General features: G+C 42.7%; 1 protein-coding gene across 8 annotated transcripts in view; it reads left to right on the top strand.

The window, feature by feature from the left end:
• The window catches only part of ptprt (protein tyrosine phosphatase receptor type T), a 287,747-nt gene that overhangs the window by 147,474 nt on the left and 122,442 nt on the right, over positions 1–17,831 (top strand). For all 8 annotated transcript variants that reach the window (XM_046385023.1, XM_046385025.1, XM_046385022.1 and 5 more), the window contains exon 11: positions 7,146–7,255. In XM_046385023.1, the coding sequence (XP_046240979.1) occupies positions 7,146–7,255 (110 nt within the window). The remainder of the gene's footprint in view (positions 1–7,145; positions 7,256–17,831) is intronic.

Genomic DNA, 17,831 nt, shown 5'->3' with positions numbered 1-17,831 from the left:
ATCACTTTTGGGGACATTACATAGACTTAACCACCAAGTGACCATAACAATGAACATTATTTGGCTAATCCTAATCCTAACCTCAGCCTAACCTTAAAGCAACTCTTCACTCTAATACTTAATGATTTACGTTGTGGGAACTTGCATTTTGTCCCCATAAGGAAGGCGGGTCCTCACAGAGTGACTGTGTAAGCAGATTTTTGTCCCCACAACTACAGGAATACTCACAAACAAACACACACGTATTTATAAGGTTTTCCTCATACTTTTTAATGCTGCTGATGACAGAAACACACATTAAAGGGCAAAATGTGGGCTTTGCAATTAAGAAGATGACTCCCCCCCCACACACACACACACACACGACTCGTTTTCCTTAGTTTGTACCAGTAATCTGAGGATGAGAGCCTCTCAGGTTTTAATCACGTTCTTCTTCATTGTTTTAGCTACTGGAGGCTTTTCAGCATATCAACACGCACGCAAACACACACCCATAAACGGTCACGCTAAGTCACAAATGCGTTGGCTGTGTCATCATCAGGCATCCAGCTTTGTTAATTTAACACATCCATTATTGCAGAAAATCGTGCTTCTGTCTGAGTTCCACGCTGCTCGGGAGTTGAATTTTTTCCATGTTTACTTCAGAAGCTGATTGCTTTTGTTCATGCTGCTACTGTGCTTATTGCCTCCCAGAGTGTATGAAAGGATCAAGAGTCTGAAGAAATCTAAAAGTCAGAGGTAAAATCGCTTAATGAGATGAAAGTTTTACTTTCTCAAAAGTGTGAAGTACTCGTTTGTGGTGGCGAGTTAGAGGAGACATTTTCTTAGTGGGTGTATGAACCACACACGCAAACAAACGGAAGACTTTACTCATTTTCAAAAACCTAGAAAAATACAAGAGCAGTGTTAGTCGTCTGTACGACCGTGCTGTGAGGTTAACAACTGTTGTCCAGCCAACCATCCGTTCATAAACAACAAAAGACAGTTAGGAGCCACACACACACACACACACACACACACACACACACACGCGTGCACAGACTCGCCTCAGAGACTAATGTGATGTCCACTCATGGTGCACACCAGCCTGTTTAACCAAACCACAAAACCCCTATTTGTCAAGCAGCTGTCAGGTCAGCTCAATACAGATGCTTTACCGCCAGGCCTCCTACACTTTATAGACTAAAGTATTGGGACAGACCTCTTTATTATTGCCTTCAGTTGTGCTATGGGGCTGTTTCTCAAAAAGAGTTGACGTCGTCCTGAAACAGTAATAAAAATAATATGTCGTTATATACGTTGCTGCTGTCACATCTGATGATAAAGACTCAGTTCATGTTGTTCTCGGGCTTCATTTCCTGTCAGCGATTAAACACAATGCAGAGCCAAACAGCAGATATTAAGTATTAAAATACTGATATCAAATCCCCATGTTTGTGACATGTTTGTGTCCTTGTAAATACCCCCCATTCCTCTTGAAGAGAAAAACGATCTCTTCATTCAAAGTCCAATCACAGTCACTGAGATTTAATGATCCTTTCATCGTCAGAGCAAACGGGTCTTTTCTAAGATCACAGAAGAAGAAAAACAACAATCAGCCTCTTTTATTATCTTTTTGTCTGTGTCACTTTTCAAAAAAGGCGATTCATCACAGTGCGTTTGGCTGTAGAAGTGAACCTATCATTTATGTGCTTTTGATAATTTGGTATATCAAAGATCACAGACGGCTCAGCAAACCCACAAAGAGCCAAAAGTTTTCAGTGAAAGCAGAACAAAAAGATTCACCAGCATTCACTTGTTGTTGCCGATCTGCGCTCACTTTCATTAAAGCTTGAAGGAAATCTGGTTAACAGCTTGAGAAAATATTTCAAAGCTTGTGCACTTTTACAAGCCAGTCGTCTCATGGCAACATGACGTTTGTTGTCAGCCAGTGAAGGCGGCGCTGTGTGATGTCTGACGTGAGGAGAACGTTTATATTCAGTCACACACAACATCTGCATTTTGGAGAAGGAACAAAACAGCTGCTCTGTCACACACACACACACAGAACAAACACTCCTTTTGGAAAACAAGGACTCAAATCAGAACCGCTAACACGCATCTGTAATCCCGACAGCACGATGTGTAATTTAATCTTAATCCAGTCCAGCAGCACTGCTTGTAATTCCGTCCTGCTTGCTTTTCATCAAGATGTGTTTATTTGTTCCCAGGAGGGATAAAGCGTATGCAGCGAAGAAATCTTGAACATCAAAAGATTGGTATAACACGGATTTTACACAACAGCAAATGACGAAATCCAGATCCCTGATATTTCTGCTTGCAAAGTCTGTCAAAAATGATCAGAACAACACAACAGTTTGGAGGTCAAAGGTCACTGCGACCTCACTTAGTTAGCTGTGACTAAGTATAAAAAACGTTTAAAAAATATTTTCTTAAACAGAAAATAATTTCACGTTGACAACTCGCTATGGCTCAGCCTTAAAGGAGCAGAATAAGAAAGCCAATATTTAGCTGAGGATGTGAAAACAAAGGAAAGAAAGAAAGAAAAATGTGTTTTTCTAGAAGTTACATGTAAAAAATTTAAAAATATCTAATGATGACTGCATCTTAATTACATGTAGTGCAAATAATAACCCAGCATCACTAATAAGCATCTCTTTTTCATTTGCTTTTGCTCTTAAGTCGCTTCTGCGAGCTCTAAAAACTAACGAAGAATAAAAGTCAAAATTTCCATATTATCAACCAGGCCTGTTGCTTATTATAATAAGGACGCGGCGAGAGCCAAAGGAAGCCAGAAAACCGGGCAGGAATGCAGAGATTCATCAGTAAAGATTCAACTGAAGAGAGAGAAGAGATAGAAAAACAACAGTGGAAAAAAGAGAGACAGAGAGAGGTGTGTGTGTGTGTGTGTTGTGGAGGGGGAGGGGAGGCTTAATAAACCGACCATTCATTGTGCAGCACGGCGGAAGTTAATCAAGTTATGATTAATGTGTTACAGCTGCCGTTATCTTTTCAATGAAGCCTGTTTTCTTCTGTCTCAGCCCTCAAGGTGCACAGGAAGACACACACACACACACACACACACACACACACACACACACACAGCAGAGCCACAGGTACGTTGTCATGAGCACGAGTCTCAAAAGCAGCACACACACATTGAGATGCACACAGTGAGTCACTGAAAGCACCCACATGCATTTACACACACACACACACACACACACACGTCAGCCAGATATCCAGGTAGACACTGTGCATCTCACACACAGAAGTGAATGATAAGGTGTTGAATAAAAATGGCAGCATCTAATTGCGTTTCTTTGTTAGGGTAATTTGATCTGCTCCACAGGCCGCAGCCTTAATCAACACCTTCGAATTACTAACCAAAATATTCTTCTATCAGATTTCTCTGTCATTCAGCTTGTGTGTGTGTGTGTGTGTGTGTGTGTGTGTGTGTGTGTGTGTGTGTGTGTGTGTGTGTGTGTGTGTTTGGTGCAGGGATGTCCCCCATAACATCCTTATTTCAAGTGTAAGTGAGAGCTTTACACACAACTTAACAAAGACCCTGATTTGGGTTACGTGTTGATAAAAATGAATTTTGTGAAATACTGAGGACGTGTACACGAATCCTCATAATAATATAATAATAACCTGCTGTGACACTGTATACACTGTAGAGACAAAAGCATTGGGACGCCTGACAGAAAAGGGCCTTCAACAAACTGTTGCCACAAAGTTGGAAGCATAGCATTGTCCAAAATGTCTTGGTGTGCTGAAGCATTAAGATTTCCCTTCACTGGACGTCAGGGGCCGAGAACAAACCCTGAGGAACAGACCCACATCGCATCTGTCCAAATACTTTTGTCCATATAATGTGCTGTCAACAACAATTCATTCAAAAATAATGAGGTTTAAAGGGATTAGAAGTGGTAGTGTAGTAACAGTCAGTGCGACTCTCTGGACGTTAAGCCACACCACAGTTTCATTGTTTGAAAAATAGCAGGAGGGCATTGAAACTCCGCACGCCAGAGCTCGTCTGAAAACTGACATTTTGAAGAAAGATGGAAAACGGCACCCAGTACTCAAGTGTGAAAGGAAATACAGCGGCACACCCATCTCGTCTTGTTAGATTCAATTTGTGTCTAAGATTCAATTTGTGTCTACAAACAACTGAGGATGTTTTTGAAAAGTTTTTTTTGTTTGTTTTTTCACTCGATGCACATAAGACAAGAGCAGTAAAAGCCTCCTGCCGTCGTCAGAGCCGACTCTGGGTTCCATTCCATTTAGCTGACACGTCATCCCCAGTGACTTCCAAGCTTAACCTGCTCCATCAGCAGCATGAGGCGCAGCCAATAGAAATCAGATTTAAGGTCGGACATCAAAACGTGGCAGAAAATATTCCTGCAAGTGTTGAATAATCAAGAAGAAAAGAGCACACACACACACACACACACACTTTAACACTTTGCTGTCAGTTGTCCCTCCTGGCGCCGTCTGTCTCATTCTGCTGAACACTTAGAACAACTCACACCTTCTGAGCGTGCGAGTGTTGCGTCTCGTGTCTCACAATGTGCACGAGCGCCGCTGCGTTCACGGGTCTCTGCTGGGCGTGCGTGCGTCTCCGTCTAACCACACGTGTGTGTATGTGTGTGTGTTTGACTGTTTGACAGCTTCACTCCCTGACAAGGTGTCTGACACCTCTTCTCTGTCTGTATGCCTTCATAAAGACGTGTGAAAGCCTGTCTCTTCCTGAAAACACACAAACACACACACACACTGTTGTTACCAGGTAGATTTTACTATAATAAGTCAAGTGTCTGCAGTAGTCAGCCTTTCTGAGAGAAGAGATGTGCAGTACTGTCATTGGTCAGGTTCGCTTCCTGAAGTGACCCCGTCATCGCAAACATGGACGCTTTCCTTTGTTTTCTGTTTCACTCCAACACGTTGAAGTTTGCATGTGACAAACTACTGAGTACAGCGCTGACTAAAGCTCGTCCACATACAGATTCTGATACTTGGACATTATCAATACTGAGAATTGATCCAATACTACTTTGAGAAAAGAAAATATTGATATGTTAAAATGTTATTCAGGATGTGATGTGGTCGCTCTCGTTGTTGTATGACCTGACTCAGTTAAACTGTTTGTAAAACACAACAAATACAAACAAAGCATGGACAAATCAACCTGCAGCTGAAGCCGTCCACACAGGATGTAGACAAAAGTATCCAGACACCTCTTCACGGGCCTGTTCCTCAGGGTTTGTTCTCGGCCCCTGACGTCCAGTGAAGGGAAATCTTAATGCTTCAGCACACCAAGACATTTTGGACAATGCTATGCTTCCAACTTTGTGGCAACAGTTTGTTGAAGGCCCTTTTCTATTCCAGCATGACTGTGCCCCAGTGCACAAAGCAAAGCTCCATAAAGACATGGTTGGATGAGTTTGGTGTGGAAGAACTTGACTGGCCCACACAGAGCCCTGACCTCAACCCCATCCAACACCTTTGGGATGAACTGGAACGGAGATTGTGAGCCAGGCCTTTTGGTCCAACATCAGTGTGTGACCTCACAAATGCTCTGCTGCATGAATGGGCACAAATTCCCACAGAAACACTCCAACATGTTGTGGAAAGCCTTCACAGAAGAGTGGAAGCTGTTAGAGCTGCAAAGCTGTCTGTGAGTTTAGAATGAGATGTCATTAAAGTCCCTGTTGGTGTGAAGGTCAGGTGTCCCAATACTTTTGTGTGTCTATATAGTGTCTACAGTACATCCAAAACATTCAAACACAAAACTCATCGGCCTGAAAGTATTATGTCAGAGGCAACAGATCAACATGTGTTGATCAGTGTGTCTGTTGGTGGTCACCCTCATTCACCATCAAATATTGAATATGAAACTGTCACTAAGTTTCATATTTTGTCCTGTTAAATAGTTTTATCCTAAAACTGGGGAAAGACAGCAGACTACAATTCCTGTGGTGCTTATCTAAAGTGGTTTGAGCAGCTTTAAATTCAAGCTTAAAGTTGAGACTTTAATCTCAAAGTCACCGTTTCATTTGAAGTGCAGTATGTTTGATTAAAGCTCCAGCAAACAGGAACAAGTGTCACTGTGCAAATACAAGCTGCACTGAGCCTCCCCAAACTGGATATCATCGAGACATCAGGTGAAAGTTTTCCCCTGACGGGAGACAGTTGGTCCATTGACATTGAATTAGTAATTGACTTTGTAAGCTAATAGACTTCTCGTTTGAAGTATTCCATCCAAATGAGTCTGATTTGAATGTAAGGCTCCCAGCGGTGAGTCACAAGATGTGCCCGCAGTCCAGGAAAATGACCGCCGCTGCTGCCATTTTGCCTCAGCAGTTGTTTCATTATGCACCGTCTACAGGGCCACTTCAAGATTTATCTCTACATGGCGTCATTACAGTCTGTCTCCGCTTCAGCTTAGGATGAGACCGGTTTAATTTAACAAATTACAGCCCAGCTGCACAAACCTGCAGCAGTTTCTTAAAGTCAGACTTACCTCGCATCACAAAGCTGACTGTGAACCCAGCAGAATGACAACAACATTCAGTGCGACGTAGTAATCTCTACAGTTTATGAACACAATAACTGGTTAACTATGCTCATGATATATGCAGCTCTGTGCTGCATCAGATGTGTGGCTTCGAGCCACATGTCTTAGTGTCACATAACCTGAATGAAACCTTCTTATTCTGTAATACTGTGCACAGTGTGGTCAGTTTTGTGTTTTCTTCAGCAAACCCTGAAGAATATAAGAGGCTTCAGCCTGTCAGAGTGAAGGAAATATAATTGAATACCATGTCATACTTAATTGTTGTGAATGTCAGTTTTCGGGTGTCTCTTTCTGCCTCACAGGGAAGAATTAGATTTCAGGTAACTCAATTTTTCTGTTGAATCGGTTCCCAGATATTCGAAACTTTTGCTCCAATAAATGACACAATTTAACGATGAGAAACAGAACGGGAACTGGCCATGCATTCCCCTCGCTTCTACTTTTCCTCACTTTCTCCTTCCTCCCTTTCTTTCATGTTTTGTAAGTATCTGATATCACGCAAACGGGACGGTCAGTATGAGAGAGGCATCCTAACGCTCGGCGTGTCCTCTGTCTGTCTCTGCAGTGCCTGGCTCTGTGCCGATGGAGTCTCTGCAGAACACGCCCTACGAGGAGAAGATCTTCATGCAGTGGAAAGCTCCCAACGAGACCAACGGGGTCATCACGCTGTACGAGGTCAGTCGGCAGTGCTCGTGCTCAGAAGGTCGCGGTACAAGATGTTGGCTTTTACACGTCCACTAGAGCTTATCTCTGCTGACATGCGGATGCTAAGTGAAATGTGTGTTCAGTGTCTGAAGCTTGTGGTGTTGTTGTAGTGGTTTGCATTATATGGACAGATAAGTGTGTGAAAACCAACCAATCTTCAGCAGATGCAAAGGTTAAGAAGGTGCAGACTGCTTAAAGGAACAGTACATACAGAAATGAAAATTCATTTTCCCACCCCCATGTTGATGGAAAGTCATTTTGGAGTAAAACTATTGGGTTGTAACGGTGTGTGAAGCAGAGAGTTGCAGGTTTGATCCCAGGATTTAAGCTGATCCCACGTCCCACCTCTCTCATTTCACCTTGGCTGACCTTCCAGCAGCTTTCTGCTTTTCTACAAGAAAAGGCAGAACAACCAGAGTCTGTTTGTCTGTCTGTCTGTCTGCCTGCCTGCCTGCCTGCCTGCCTGTCTGTCTGCAGCCACGAACCATCCACACCTCAGTCAGAACAAGCTAGACGAGAGCGAGGAGGGAAGATAGAAGTGCAGAGAGAAGAGCTGAGTGTCAAAAAACTTGTTGAGGAGCTTTTTCAAGAGTAATACTTCAAACCAAGTGAACGAGGTCAGAAGAGAGTGTGAGAGAGAGAGAGAGACAAAGGAAGAAAGGATGAAGCGGGGAAGATCAAGAGGAACTGAGAACGAGACAGAAAAGAGGGAAAGGAGAGGCTGCACGCTGCAGCTGTGGCCAGTGATGGAAAGTAGCAAAGTGCATTTACTCAAGTACTGTACTTAAGTGCTATTTTAAGGTATTACCTCATTATATTGCAACACTGATTCTGATTAGAAACTGGACTGTTGTGTCTACATACTTTTGGCAATAAACAGGATGCTTGTTTTAAACAGGCTCTCGATTGAGGGACAGAAACAGCAGCATTGTTTGACAGGATTAATCCGATACATCGCTGCCATATTGGTGTCAAATATGAGGTGTATCCTGGAATATGAACACTCACACAGTGTTAGATATGAGCAGCAATTCAAGCAAGTGAGTGCAAACTCCAGTGGAAGGCAAAAGAGGAAAGTAGGGCTTGGAAACGAAGAGAAAGTGGAAGAGAGACTTACCGTCTGACAGCCCTTGAGACAATGTTTGGGAGTGAGTGAGATGGAGAGACAGATAGAGAGGCGTGGGTGTACACGTGTGTGTGTGTGTGTGTGTGTGTGTGTGTGATCATAGATGGTTTATTCGGGTTGAAGTTGAGTTGAGCCCTCTATCTAATGAATTATTGACCTGTTCTCTGTCTCCTGTCTGCCTCTTATATCACTGCATCAATGAGCTACCTCACACCAAGACCTGGCAGGGCTATTAGTGTGCGTGCATGTGTGTGCGTGCGCGTGTGTGTGTGTGTGTATGTGTGACTGAAAGAGAGTGAAGTGCCAAGCAAAGGGGTGTGTGTTCTTGAATAAGTTGGTGAGTTTTACAGAGCATGTGTGTGAGAGAAAGTGAGTTAGCAAGTGATGAGGAGTTAGAGATGTCAGATATGAAGTGTGTTCTTAAGTTTGTGTGTGTGTGTGTGTGCGTCAGTGTCTGAAAACCTCTGATTATTCACAACTAAGGTTATATTTTCATTTCATGTTTGTGCTTTTATGTGGATCTAAACTCTCTGCTCTCACTGTTGTCAGGACGACAGTAAAAACTCACAGGTCACTTTATATTCAGACACACAGCTGCTAATTATTCTTAATACACCACTACATTGATGTGGAAATTAGAAACTGCCAAGTTGCACTCAATTTGTGCAGTTTGTATTTTGCATTTGGACCATAAAGTGTAATAAAACATTATTAAAATGCTTTTTTTTTTTTTTTTTTTACTGCAGGAGGGAGAGAAAATTTGGCATTTTTGTCTTATCTTATCTTATCTTAGCATGTATGAGCTTAAATCGTCATCCAGCTTTTCTAACACGTGCTCAACATGAAACATCCACAAAACTGGTTTGGCTTAGACTTAGGAAAAGGCCAGCATCATTTGGTTCCACGCAGGTGAGGAACTGCTGTCTTCTCTGTGAGGTCGTGTGTGCGATCCTCAACTCAACCCCGACCTTCACTCCTTGTGAGACTTTCTCGCTTTACAAAGTACGTGCAACTGCTCTGATGATGTCACATGATGCACAGGTAGTTTAGAGTCTGGTACGTCTCACCCAGATACCAGAGGGCACCTTCTGTATCTGGACAAGACACAACAGGGATGTTACAAAAGATGGTATTTGATGCCCTGGGAATACAACCGAGCTGCCATATCTTACTTTGGGAGCTTCTTCCTCCAATATAATTGCCTCTATTTTCTTTTGAGCCCTTTCTCCCTCCTAACATCAATCTCCAGGCTCTCCTCTCTTTCTGCGCGGTACAAAGACCACTCAGTACCATCTGAGACCTCCATTAGACCTCGACCCGGAGCTTGAAAAACACTCTGCGCAGTCTATAAACCTCTCGGGACCATCATCAATTTCGCCTTGTTTTGTGTCGGTTTCATTAATGTGAATCTAAGCTCCCTGCCCTATCTGCCCAGCGGGGGCGGCACAACTCAGCATCATCTGTTAAACATATCAGAGCCTCGACACAATGCGCTGCTATTAGAGATAATTACTATAATTGCAGCTATTGACAGGATTAAAGGTATCATCTGCAACATCTAAAGGGGCTCTTGTTGTGTCCCATCCTGCTCTGTTGTCTCTTGTGTTCTTTTCTTTTTTCCATATCTGTTTCCCTCGCTTTTCAGGATGGAAACCAGATGAATTACACTTAGGACAATGAGGGGGGAGCAGGGAAGGAGGTGGGAGGGTGAGATAGATGGGTGGAGGTGGAGAACTGTGAGGAGAGATAAGGAGAATGAGAAGAATGAAGAGAATAACTGGGACAGGAGATAAAACGTGTCCAGTGAGCAGAAAGTAAGTGTCCAAGAGAAACAGCATTCATCATAAGGCGTGATTACATGAATTAATTCAGTGTGCAAATATGATCACTTCATCTCTTGCATCCATTACTGTAATTGCAGATAATTACAGGATTAAAGGAAACATCTGGGTGAGATCTAAAGGGACCGCGGCCCCCGCTGCTCTCTCCCTCTTGTCCTATTCATGTGAGAAGGGATAAATGGCGTCTGGGGAAAACATGATGGAGGGAGGAAGAGTGAGGGCTGGATGGACGTGAAGTGGGTGAGATGAGAGGAAAACATACGTGACGACAAACCTAAGAACAAAAATCAGAAGAGCGATGATTCTAAAATGGTACTTTTGTTCTCAGATCTGTGCGACAAACAGCAGTGTGACAAACAAACAAACAAACAAACATTGTAGTCCCAACACTGGAGGCCTGACGTGTATTGAAATATAGACGGTCCAATGGAAGTACGGATTCATCAGGTACCAGAAATCTCTCTTTGGACCTAAACTTTAAGGAATGAGCTGTTGTACAACATGTGCACAGGATCACTGAACACCAGATTAGATTAATTTGATGCAAGATTTTACTGAGCTCTTCTTAATTTGGCATTTAATCATCAGTATGTAGTTCTGACATGACATTTAGCCACAGTCCGAGTAGACCCTCCTGTCAGGTGTGACACAATCGCAGATCTACCACTACTGCCAATCAGGCGGAGACTTTGTCATGATGCAAAGTCACGAGCGTGGTTGGTGAGTAGGTAGATTAGTTCCAGTTTGACACAGGGGTTTAACGCCGATCTTCTTAAACTGGACTGGTGCTGTTCAACTGGCATCCAAGCTGGTTAGTAAAACTGTGAGAATTTGGCTCCTAAAATCTCCAGTTTGTGGCAGACGACAGAAATGTGGTCACTTAGAGGATTTTAATTCGGAATATCCAACATTTGTCTATAACAAAATGTCAAAATTAAATGTAAGAGATTTCCTTTCTGCTGAAAATATCTTCTTCCTGGAGGTATAAACCATCCCAGCTGTTTATTACCTTCATAAGCTGGATGTACAACTGGTGTCTTCCACTGTAATTGGTTTAAAAAAGCCCACACTCTCTGCTGCTTCACCTGCCCTGTGTGACCCCTCAGATGATACACTGGTATTGGCAGTTACTGAACCGAGATCAGACAAGCACTCAGAAACACACGTGCGCACACACAGATCACGACCTTGTCAGTCCCTTCTTTGATTGCCTCATCAGAGCTTCCATGCGTTACAGGTCCTCTCTGTTTGCAGGCTCTCCTCCCTGCTGGTCTCTGCGGAGCTCCTCCTGAACCCCTGCTAGCTTAACAGATGCTGGTGCTAACATTGATTAGAACAGAGCAGTGAAGCAGATCATTAGACCGTTGGTGTGGTTCGACCAAACAAGAAGCCAACGATTCTGAGGTTTCGCTCCAGTCTTAAGGCTTTAAAGTCTTTAATTTCATACGTAGTCTGTTTGGGGACGACACTCATTTTCTTTGATTTGTGTAAGCGAGTGGAGTTCAGGTAAGATCTGAAAATCAAAATAAAGTTTTTGTATGTATGGAGAATTTCCAGCTGAAATGTGAATAACGTCGATCATCTCGTTAAGGTGGCACCTCAGTTCGTGAAGTTGAAGTGTTGGAAAGCGGAGAAATGTGTCCTGATCTGAGTGACTTGGACACAGCTTGGTATGCAGTCGTAGTGACTCGGGTGCCCAGAGCCCGGTGATGAGCTTGAAAAGTCTGATTTCACAGTGGAACTGCTGCAGCCCAAATGACAGAAATGTGTCAGCTCATGTCTCAGCTTCCTGGACAGAGTGTCCAGACTGACCCCTGCCCGCCACCCAAAGTGCCGACAATGGGCATGTGAGCATCTGAACTGAACAATGGAAGAGCGTGGCCTGACCTGATGATGTGGATGACCTGCTGCATGTCCACGACTGCCAGAGACCTTTCCATCCGTGACCAAAACAGTTACCCTTTAACCACACAAACACAAAGCACAGAGGCTTTGTGTTTGTGTGGTTGAAGCAGAAAAGCGTTAGCACTGACTGCTAACAGTTCCATTAATGACCTTTTGTTCATGTTAGTGGACGGCTGGCGAAAGCATGGGACTTGAACATTAGAAACGGAGCTCTGTGTCCCGTCTGTTGTGATCTTTCTGTGATCTCAGCCGTGTAGTTTTAGTTTCAGGAATCATCTTCAGTACGAACTGATAACTTACCTGTACTGTCATGTAAGTGTGTGTGCACTTAGCAGCACCACTGTGGGAAAAAAAAGAACTTTTTGCTGACAAACCTCTGAGTAGTTTAATCCAACACACTAAAGCTACTAGTACAGTATGTAGTTAATCTGGTCTGTTCTTGTTTGAGAATAACTTTACTCTCCAGTTCCTCCCTCCTCAGGTCCGGCCTTTAATCAATCACAGAAATCAATACTGGCAACCAGTCTGGCATTTATTTCAGCGAGTTACTCTGTTCCAAGCTGTTGATTTCTGTAGAAACTGCAGACATATAGTTGTTACATTCTCTTCCCCTATCGCTGCTTTCTGAACAAAGGAATGATTGATTCTCATTAGGAGAGCAGCAGCCGCCCGAAGTGATCTCGCTATCGATCCTGTTTACTGTTTACTGAGTGATGGCAGCGCCGCAGCTCCACTTTGGCGAAAAACGAGAAAAAATCCAAGAGGGCCTGCAACGGCTCAAAGACGGCGAGGCGTCAGGGTCATCAGATTTCCATGAGAACTCAAGACTCTCGAGAAATCGAGGCTTTCATAGGAAACTGGGATGATCTCAGATCAACCAGAATTTTCATTTTTAGCATGTAAAACGATCTGTATTTGACAGAAAACATTGCTATGCATAAAAAGCATTTCAGATATTCACTCATGTTGAAATAACTTATCTGTAAATGATCAACTTGTAATCTTGCCAACAAAATAATTGGTGACATTACTGGCCCGCTTTGCTCGTGTTAAGACGCCTTTAACAGAATAAGACATGAATAAATCAGATTCAGTGATTGTCTGCTGTTAGTGGGTGTATTAAAAGCCCTGCCAATTAGTTTTGGAGAATCCATTTATGGTTTCTCAGTGTTTGAGGGTCAGCCAACCCCTTTGTTTACACGTGGGTCACAGAATGGGCCTTTAACATAGACGACTACGGTGAAAACTCTTTGCTGACAAGTAGCTTGTTTGTGGATTTGACCTCAGCTGGCGTGTGAAGCCAGACTCAAAGCTTAACGCCGTCTCTTACTGGAAGTTCACACACACTAACACACACTCAGACTGCTGATTAAGAGCATCACAGTCCTGCAGTGGTGTGTGTGTGTGTGTGTGTGTGTGTGTGTGTGCGCGTGTGTGTGTGGTTGAGCAGCAGATGAAAAGACAGACAATGCATACAGTCTGCCTTTTCTTTTAACAAGATCTACAAGAGAGAAGCAGAGGAAGGAAAAACAGGGGACTAAAGGAGTAAAATAGGTAGAAAACATGTGGTTCAGAAATAGTTGCCTTTTAAAACTAGAAAACTACACAGGATACACAGGAGATCAAGAAGAGATCATCTATAACTTCCATTTCTTTCCACTTTTTGTCTCTGCGATGGCTCTTTCCTCTCTGCCTCTGTATTGTGTTTCATTTTGGTCAATAATGGACTATATTTAGTGTGGTGTTCAAGTCCTTGAGCTTCTGACCCCATTTACTGTGTCCCAGTGCCTGTGTGGCCTCGTATCACTTACACCTGTGTGTGTGTGTGTGTGTGTCTGTGTGTGTGTGTGTGTGTGTGTGTGTGTGTGTGTGTGTGTGTGTCTGTGTGTGTGTGTGTGTGTGTGTGTCTGTGTGTGTAGTGTTGCAGCTCTGCCTTCCGTAGCTGAAATATTTATTGCAAAAGTGCAGAATTTCACTTGTCACATTGCAGCTGTGGTTGCCTGATTTGTATCTCTCACTGGAGGTTTTTGACCTCAAACCTTGTTTGTCTAAATACACGAGTTGGACAAAAGTATTGGGACAGGGACTTTACTGAAATCGCACTTTAAATACACAGCTTAAAATATTATATAACACAATATTATTTTGTTTTTTGTTTGTTTAATAACATTTAGTTATTAGTGAATTTCCATGCATTTGACTTCTCATCTGGTACTTAGAAGAAATAAATTAAAGAGCAGCAGTTACATGTCTTGTGAAACACTTCTGGACCCAGCCTGTCTGCCAAAGAGAAGAGGATTACACACACACACACACACACACACACACACACACACACACACACACACACACACACACAGGGCTTCCTGCCTTGTAGCCAATCAGGGCCCCACTCACATCTCTGTGGCCAATCACGTGTCCCCTGAGAGACCCTCAGTCCAAAAACTACAAAGCAGCCTTTTCAGGAGGCAGTTACACCTCCCCTGACATCTCCACCTGTCAGCTTTTTATTCCCATTTTCTAATATTTCCATTTCTTCCCTCATTACCTCAGTGCTGAGACCAGGTCTGCCTCTGCTGTGTTTTATTTGTTTATTGTTTACTGCCTCAGTTGCACAGCCAAGTTTGCTTCTACTGAGTTCATTCCTGATATATTTTCCTATTATATTTCCTCCATGTTGAGTCACTTTGGGAAGAGGACAACATTTAATCTTGATAAAATTTAAAGTATAGCTCACATCTGCTTATCTTTCCAGCATCCCTGTTAGACTGTGACTCAGAGTTTTGACCTTTTACTGTTACAGGTTAAAGTCTGTTTACAGCTACTGTAAGAATGCAAGCAGATCCTAATTCATTAATTAATTATTTCTTATTACAATCATAGCAAAGCAATCAAAAACCTCAGAATTTACATCCAGAGATAGAATAACAGCACAGAGTGAAACGCAAAGCAGAAAGAAAGCCTCACACAAAAAACTTCTTTTGTTTGTTTTCCTTTACTGTAACTTGCTGATGCGTGGAAAACATCAGAGCCACAACACACAAAGCACATGTCACAGCACACTCGTAAATCACTGCCAATCGGCGGCGGATAGCCTGTCAGCAAACGAGTTTTAATGTGGGAGTGTGTGGCCTACATTAGCATCTGGAGGGAAAGTGCTCTTTCTGTCACTCGTCTTAACTCGACTGGCAGGAAGTTGCTGTGTGGCTGTCAAACGCGCGTCACTCGGCTGCGGATTCGGGCCGTTTCCTGTCAGACTGTCACCACCGGCTGAATATTTGGAGAGATTTTAATGCTCCGTCTCTGATCACCTCTTCCAGGGTGAACCCGGTTTGTGCTTTTTGGTGCGTTCGTAGTGCAGGCGGTATTCATTTAGATGTGAACTTTGGTCGCCGTGGGCTGCCATAGGACACAAATGAAAGCTTTAGAAAGCTCTTGTATGCTGTCATTTGTGGAATTTTATATTTGCTCCTCTCGACCGCTGAGTGAACAGCCTGATTAAGTGATTGAGGCCTTTGTTGGCGCTTAACAGCCCGAGTATTTATGAAGCTAGATTATTCTTGGTTTGCTGCTCAACTCTCTTTGTCTCTTTCTCCTTATTCCATCCCTCTCTTGTGTATATTTATCTCAGTGAGAACAATCCTGCGGCCTGGAAATTCTATCGCACTATATTTAGTCCTCAGCTCGCTCAGCCCTTCTGTTTGCTTATCAAGAGCCGATGAGAACAATGGAAGCAGCACAAATACTATCAGACGGTCGATAGTATTTGCTTATCTAACTGTGGACAATAGAAAAGTGAGATGAGGCAAAATCCAAAGATCTCATTCCCATTTGTGTTTTTATGCGTGTATGCATAACATATGCATCTGCATACGTGTTGGCATTTATTCTCGAATTTCTGCATGTCCGCGCATCGCTGGATCGGTTTGTCTTTGTGTGTGTGTTTGCCTTTTCTATTCGTAGTGACCCAGAATGTCTTGACATTTTAAAGGCCAGGAAGCAGCAGAACAGTCTGTCCCAAATGGAAACTTCTAAAAACAGAAATGCTGGGACTTAAAACAATAGGACGTGTCAGGATACACACTGAAGAGAGAGAAGTTTGGTTCGGGTTTTATACATATGCAGCTATGAGAGCGTGTTATTAAATGTCTTCCTGCTCTTTTTCGCGTCCTGAGTTAGAGAGCAGGATGTCAAGGTGCAGAGATAGAAAGGATCGTCTGTTGTGCATTTTGGGCCTTGACACCATCTGTGCAAAGAGTTTGGAGACCAGACTGGAGATGTCGGTGTCCTTGGAAATGCAGTTATTTTATATTGTTTGTTGGACCTTCAGAAAATATGTTTACTAAATATTTTTACTGCAGGATAAAACAGCTTCTTTTCATACTGCAGATGGTTTCTAAAGAGCAGGACAGGATGTGGCGATTTGAGAGTGGATTTGTGGCCAAAAGGTTTCGTTTCTTACTCTAAAACCTGTTCAGGTGCACCCAGAGGCAGACAGGTAAAAGTGTGTTGTATTTAATATGCTGCAGCTGAATGTGTCATAGATGAAGATCATGACCCTCATCTGATCAGAAGGTCCAGAAAGCAAAGCTGCAGCAATTTATTTACAGATTTCTATGTAATAGATTTTGAAGAAGAACAACTTTAGTTTGGCTTCAGTTGAGCTTTTTCACACACAAAACCTGTGAAGGCTTTACAACATATTTTGTCCTAAATTAAACTACCAAACTGAAGAACAGCTGAACTGATGAGTTGATAAATCAGTCAGAGAGGTAACTGGCAACATTTTAAAAAAAGAGAGTAATTTTTCCCTTTCACTGTTGTCGTATTTTAATGTGTTCATTCGATTAATTGATTGATTAATGGAGAATAAAAACAGTTCAAAATGAGATCCATCTCAACAACCAACCAACAGTAAAATCCTGTTTTTGCATAAATGCATTAGTCAGAATGTATGTATTTTTACAGTGTAGTATTAGTACATTTACTTCACTAAAAGGTCTGAATTCTTCCTCATGTCTTCTGCAAGTCTGTTTCCCTCTTAATGAACCTGAACGTAGCCTAAAATTCATCAGACACTCATTTCATGAATATGTTTTAACTAGTAGGCCTAAAAAGGAGCAAGACCAGGTTTATGTTACCATTAAAGTACCCGAGGAAGGTCCCCACCCACACCGGTTTAAGTCCTGAGCAGCATTTCAACTTCAAACTCTGGATCTTCAGTATAGAGGAGGGAAAAGCAAATAAAAGTTATTTGAGACTGACGGCAAGTCACGAAAGATTAAACTCAAAGGGTAAAAATGTGAGTGTGCTGCCCATAAAACACTGAGTTAGGAACCATCACTGATGTGTCAAGCAGCAGCGCTGATGAAAAAGATAATGTTTCACAGTCCAGGCCCCTGGACAGCTGGAAGTTACAGGCAGGAAGTGGAAATAACTTTATTCTGCTTTAATCTGTTTCCGATGAGAGCTTCTGTTACACGCGTGAAAAGCTGGAGAAGCAGAGAACAAATTGAAGGTCCACTCTAGTGAACGGCAGCAAAATAAGACAGGAAGAACAAACACCTCCCATGGTTCCTACTTAATCCAACATGACAGAAAATGGCAGCGCTGAAACAGTGAGGAATGAAGCGGCTTCATATTTTCTAATAAAACAAACAGGAGCGCAGAGAAT

This window comes from Scatophagus argus, chromosome 3 (genome assembly GCF_020382885.2).
Source record: "Scatophagus argus isolate fScaArg1 chromosome 3, fScaArg1.pri, whole genome shotgun sequence".
Classification (NCBI taxonomy): Eukaryota; Metazoa; Chordata; class Actinopteri; family Scatophagidae; genus Scatophagus; species Scatophagus argus.
This window is presented reverse-complemented; position numbering and strand designations above follow the sequence as displayed.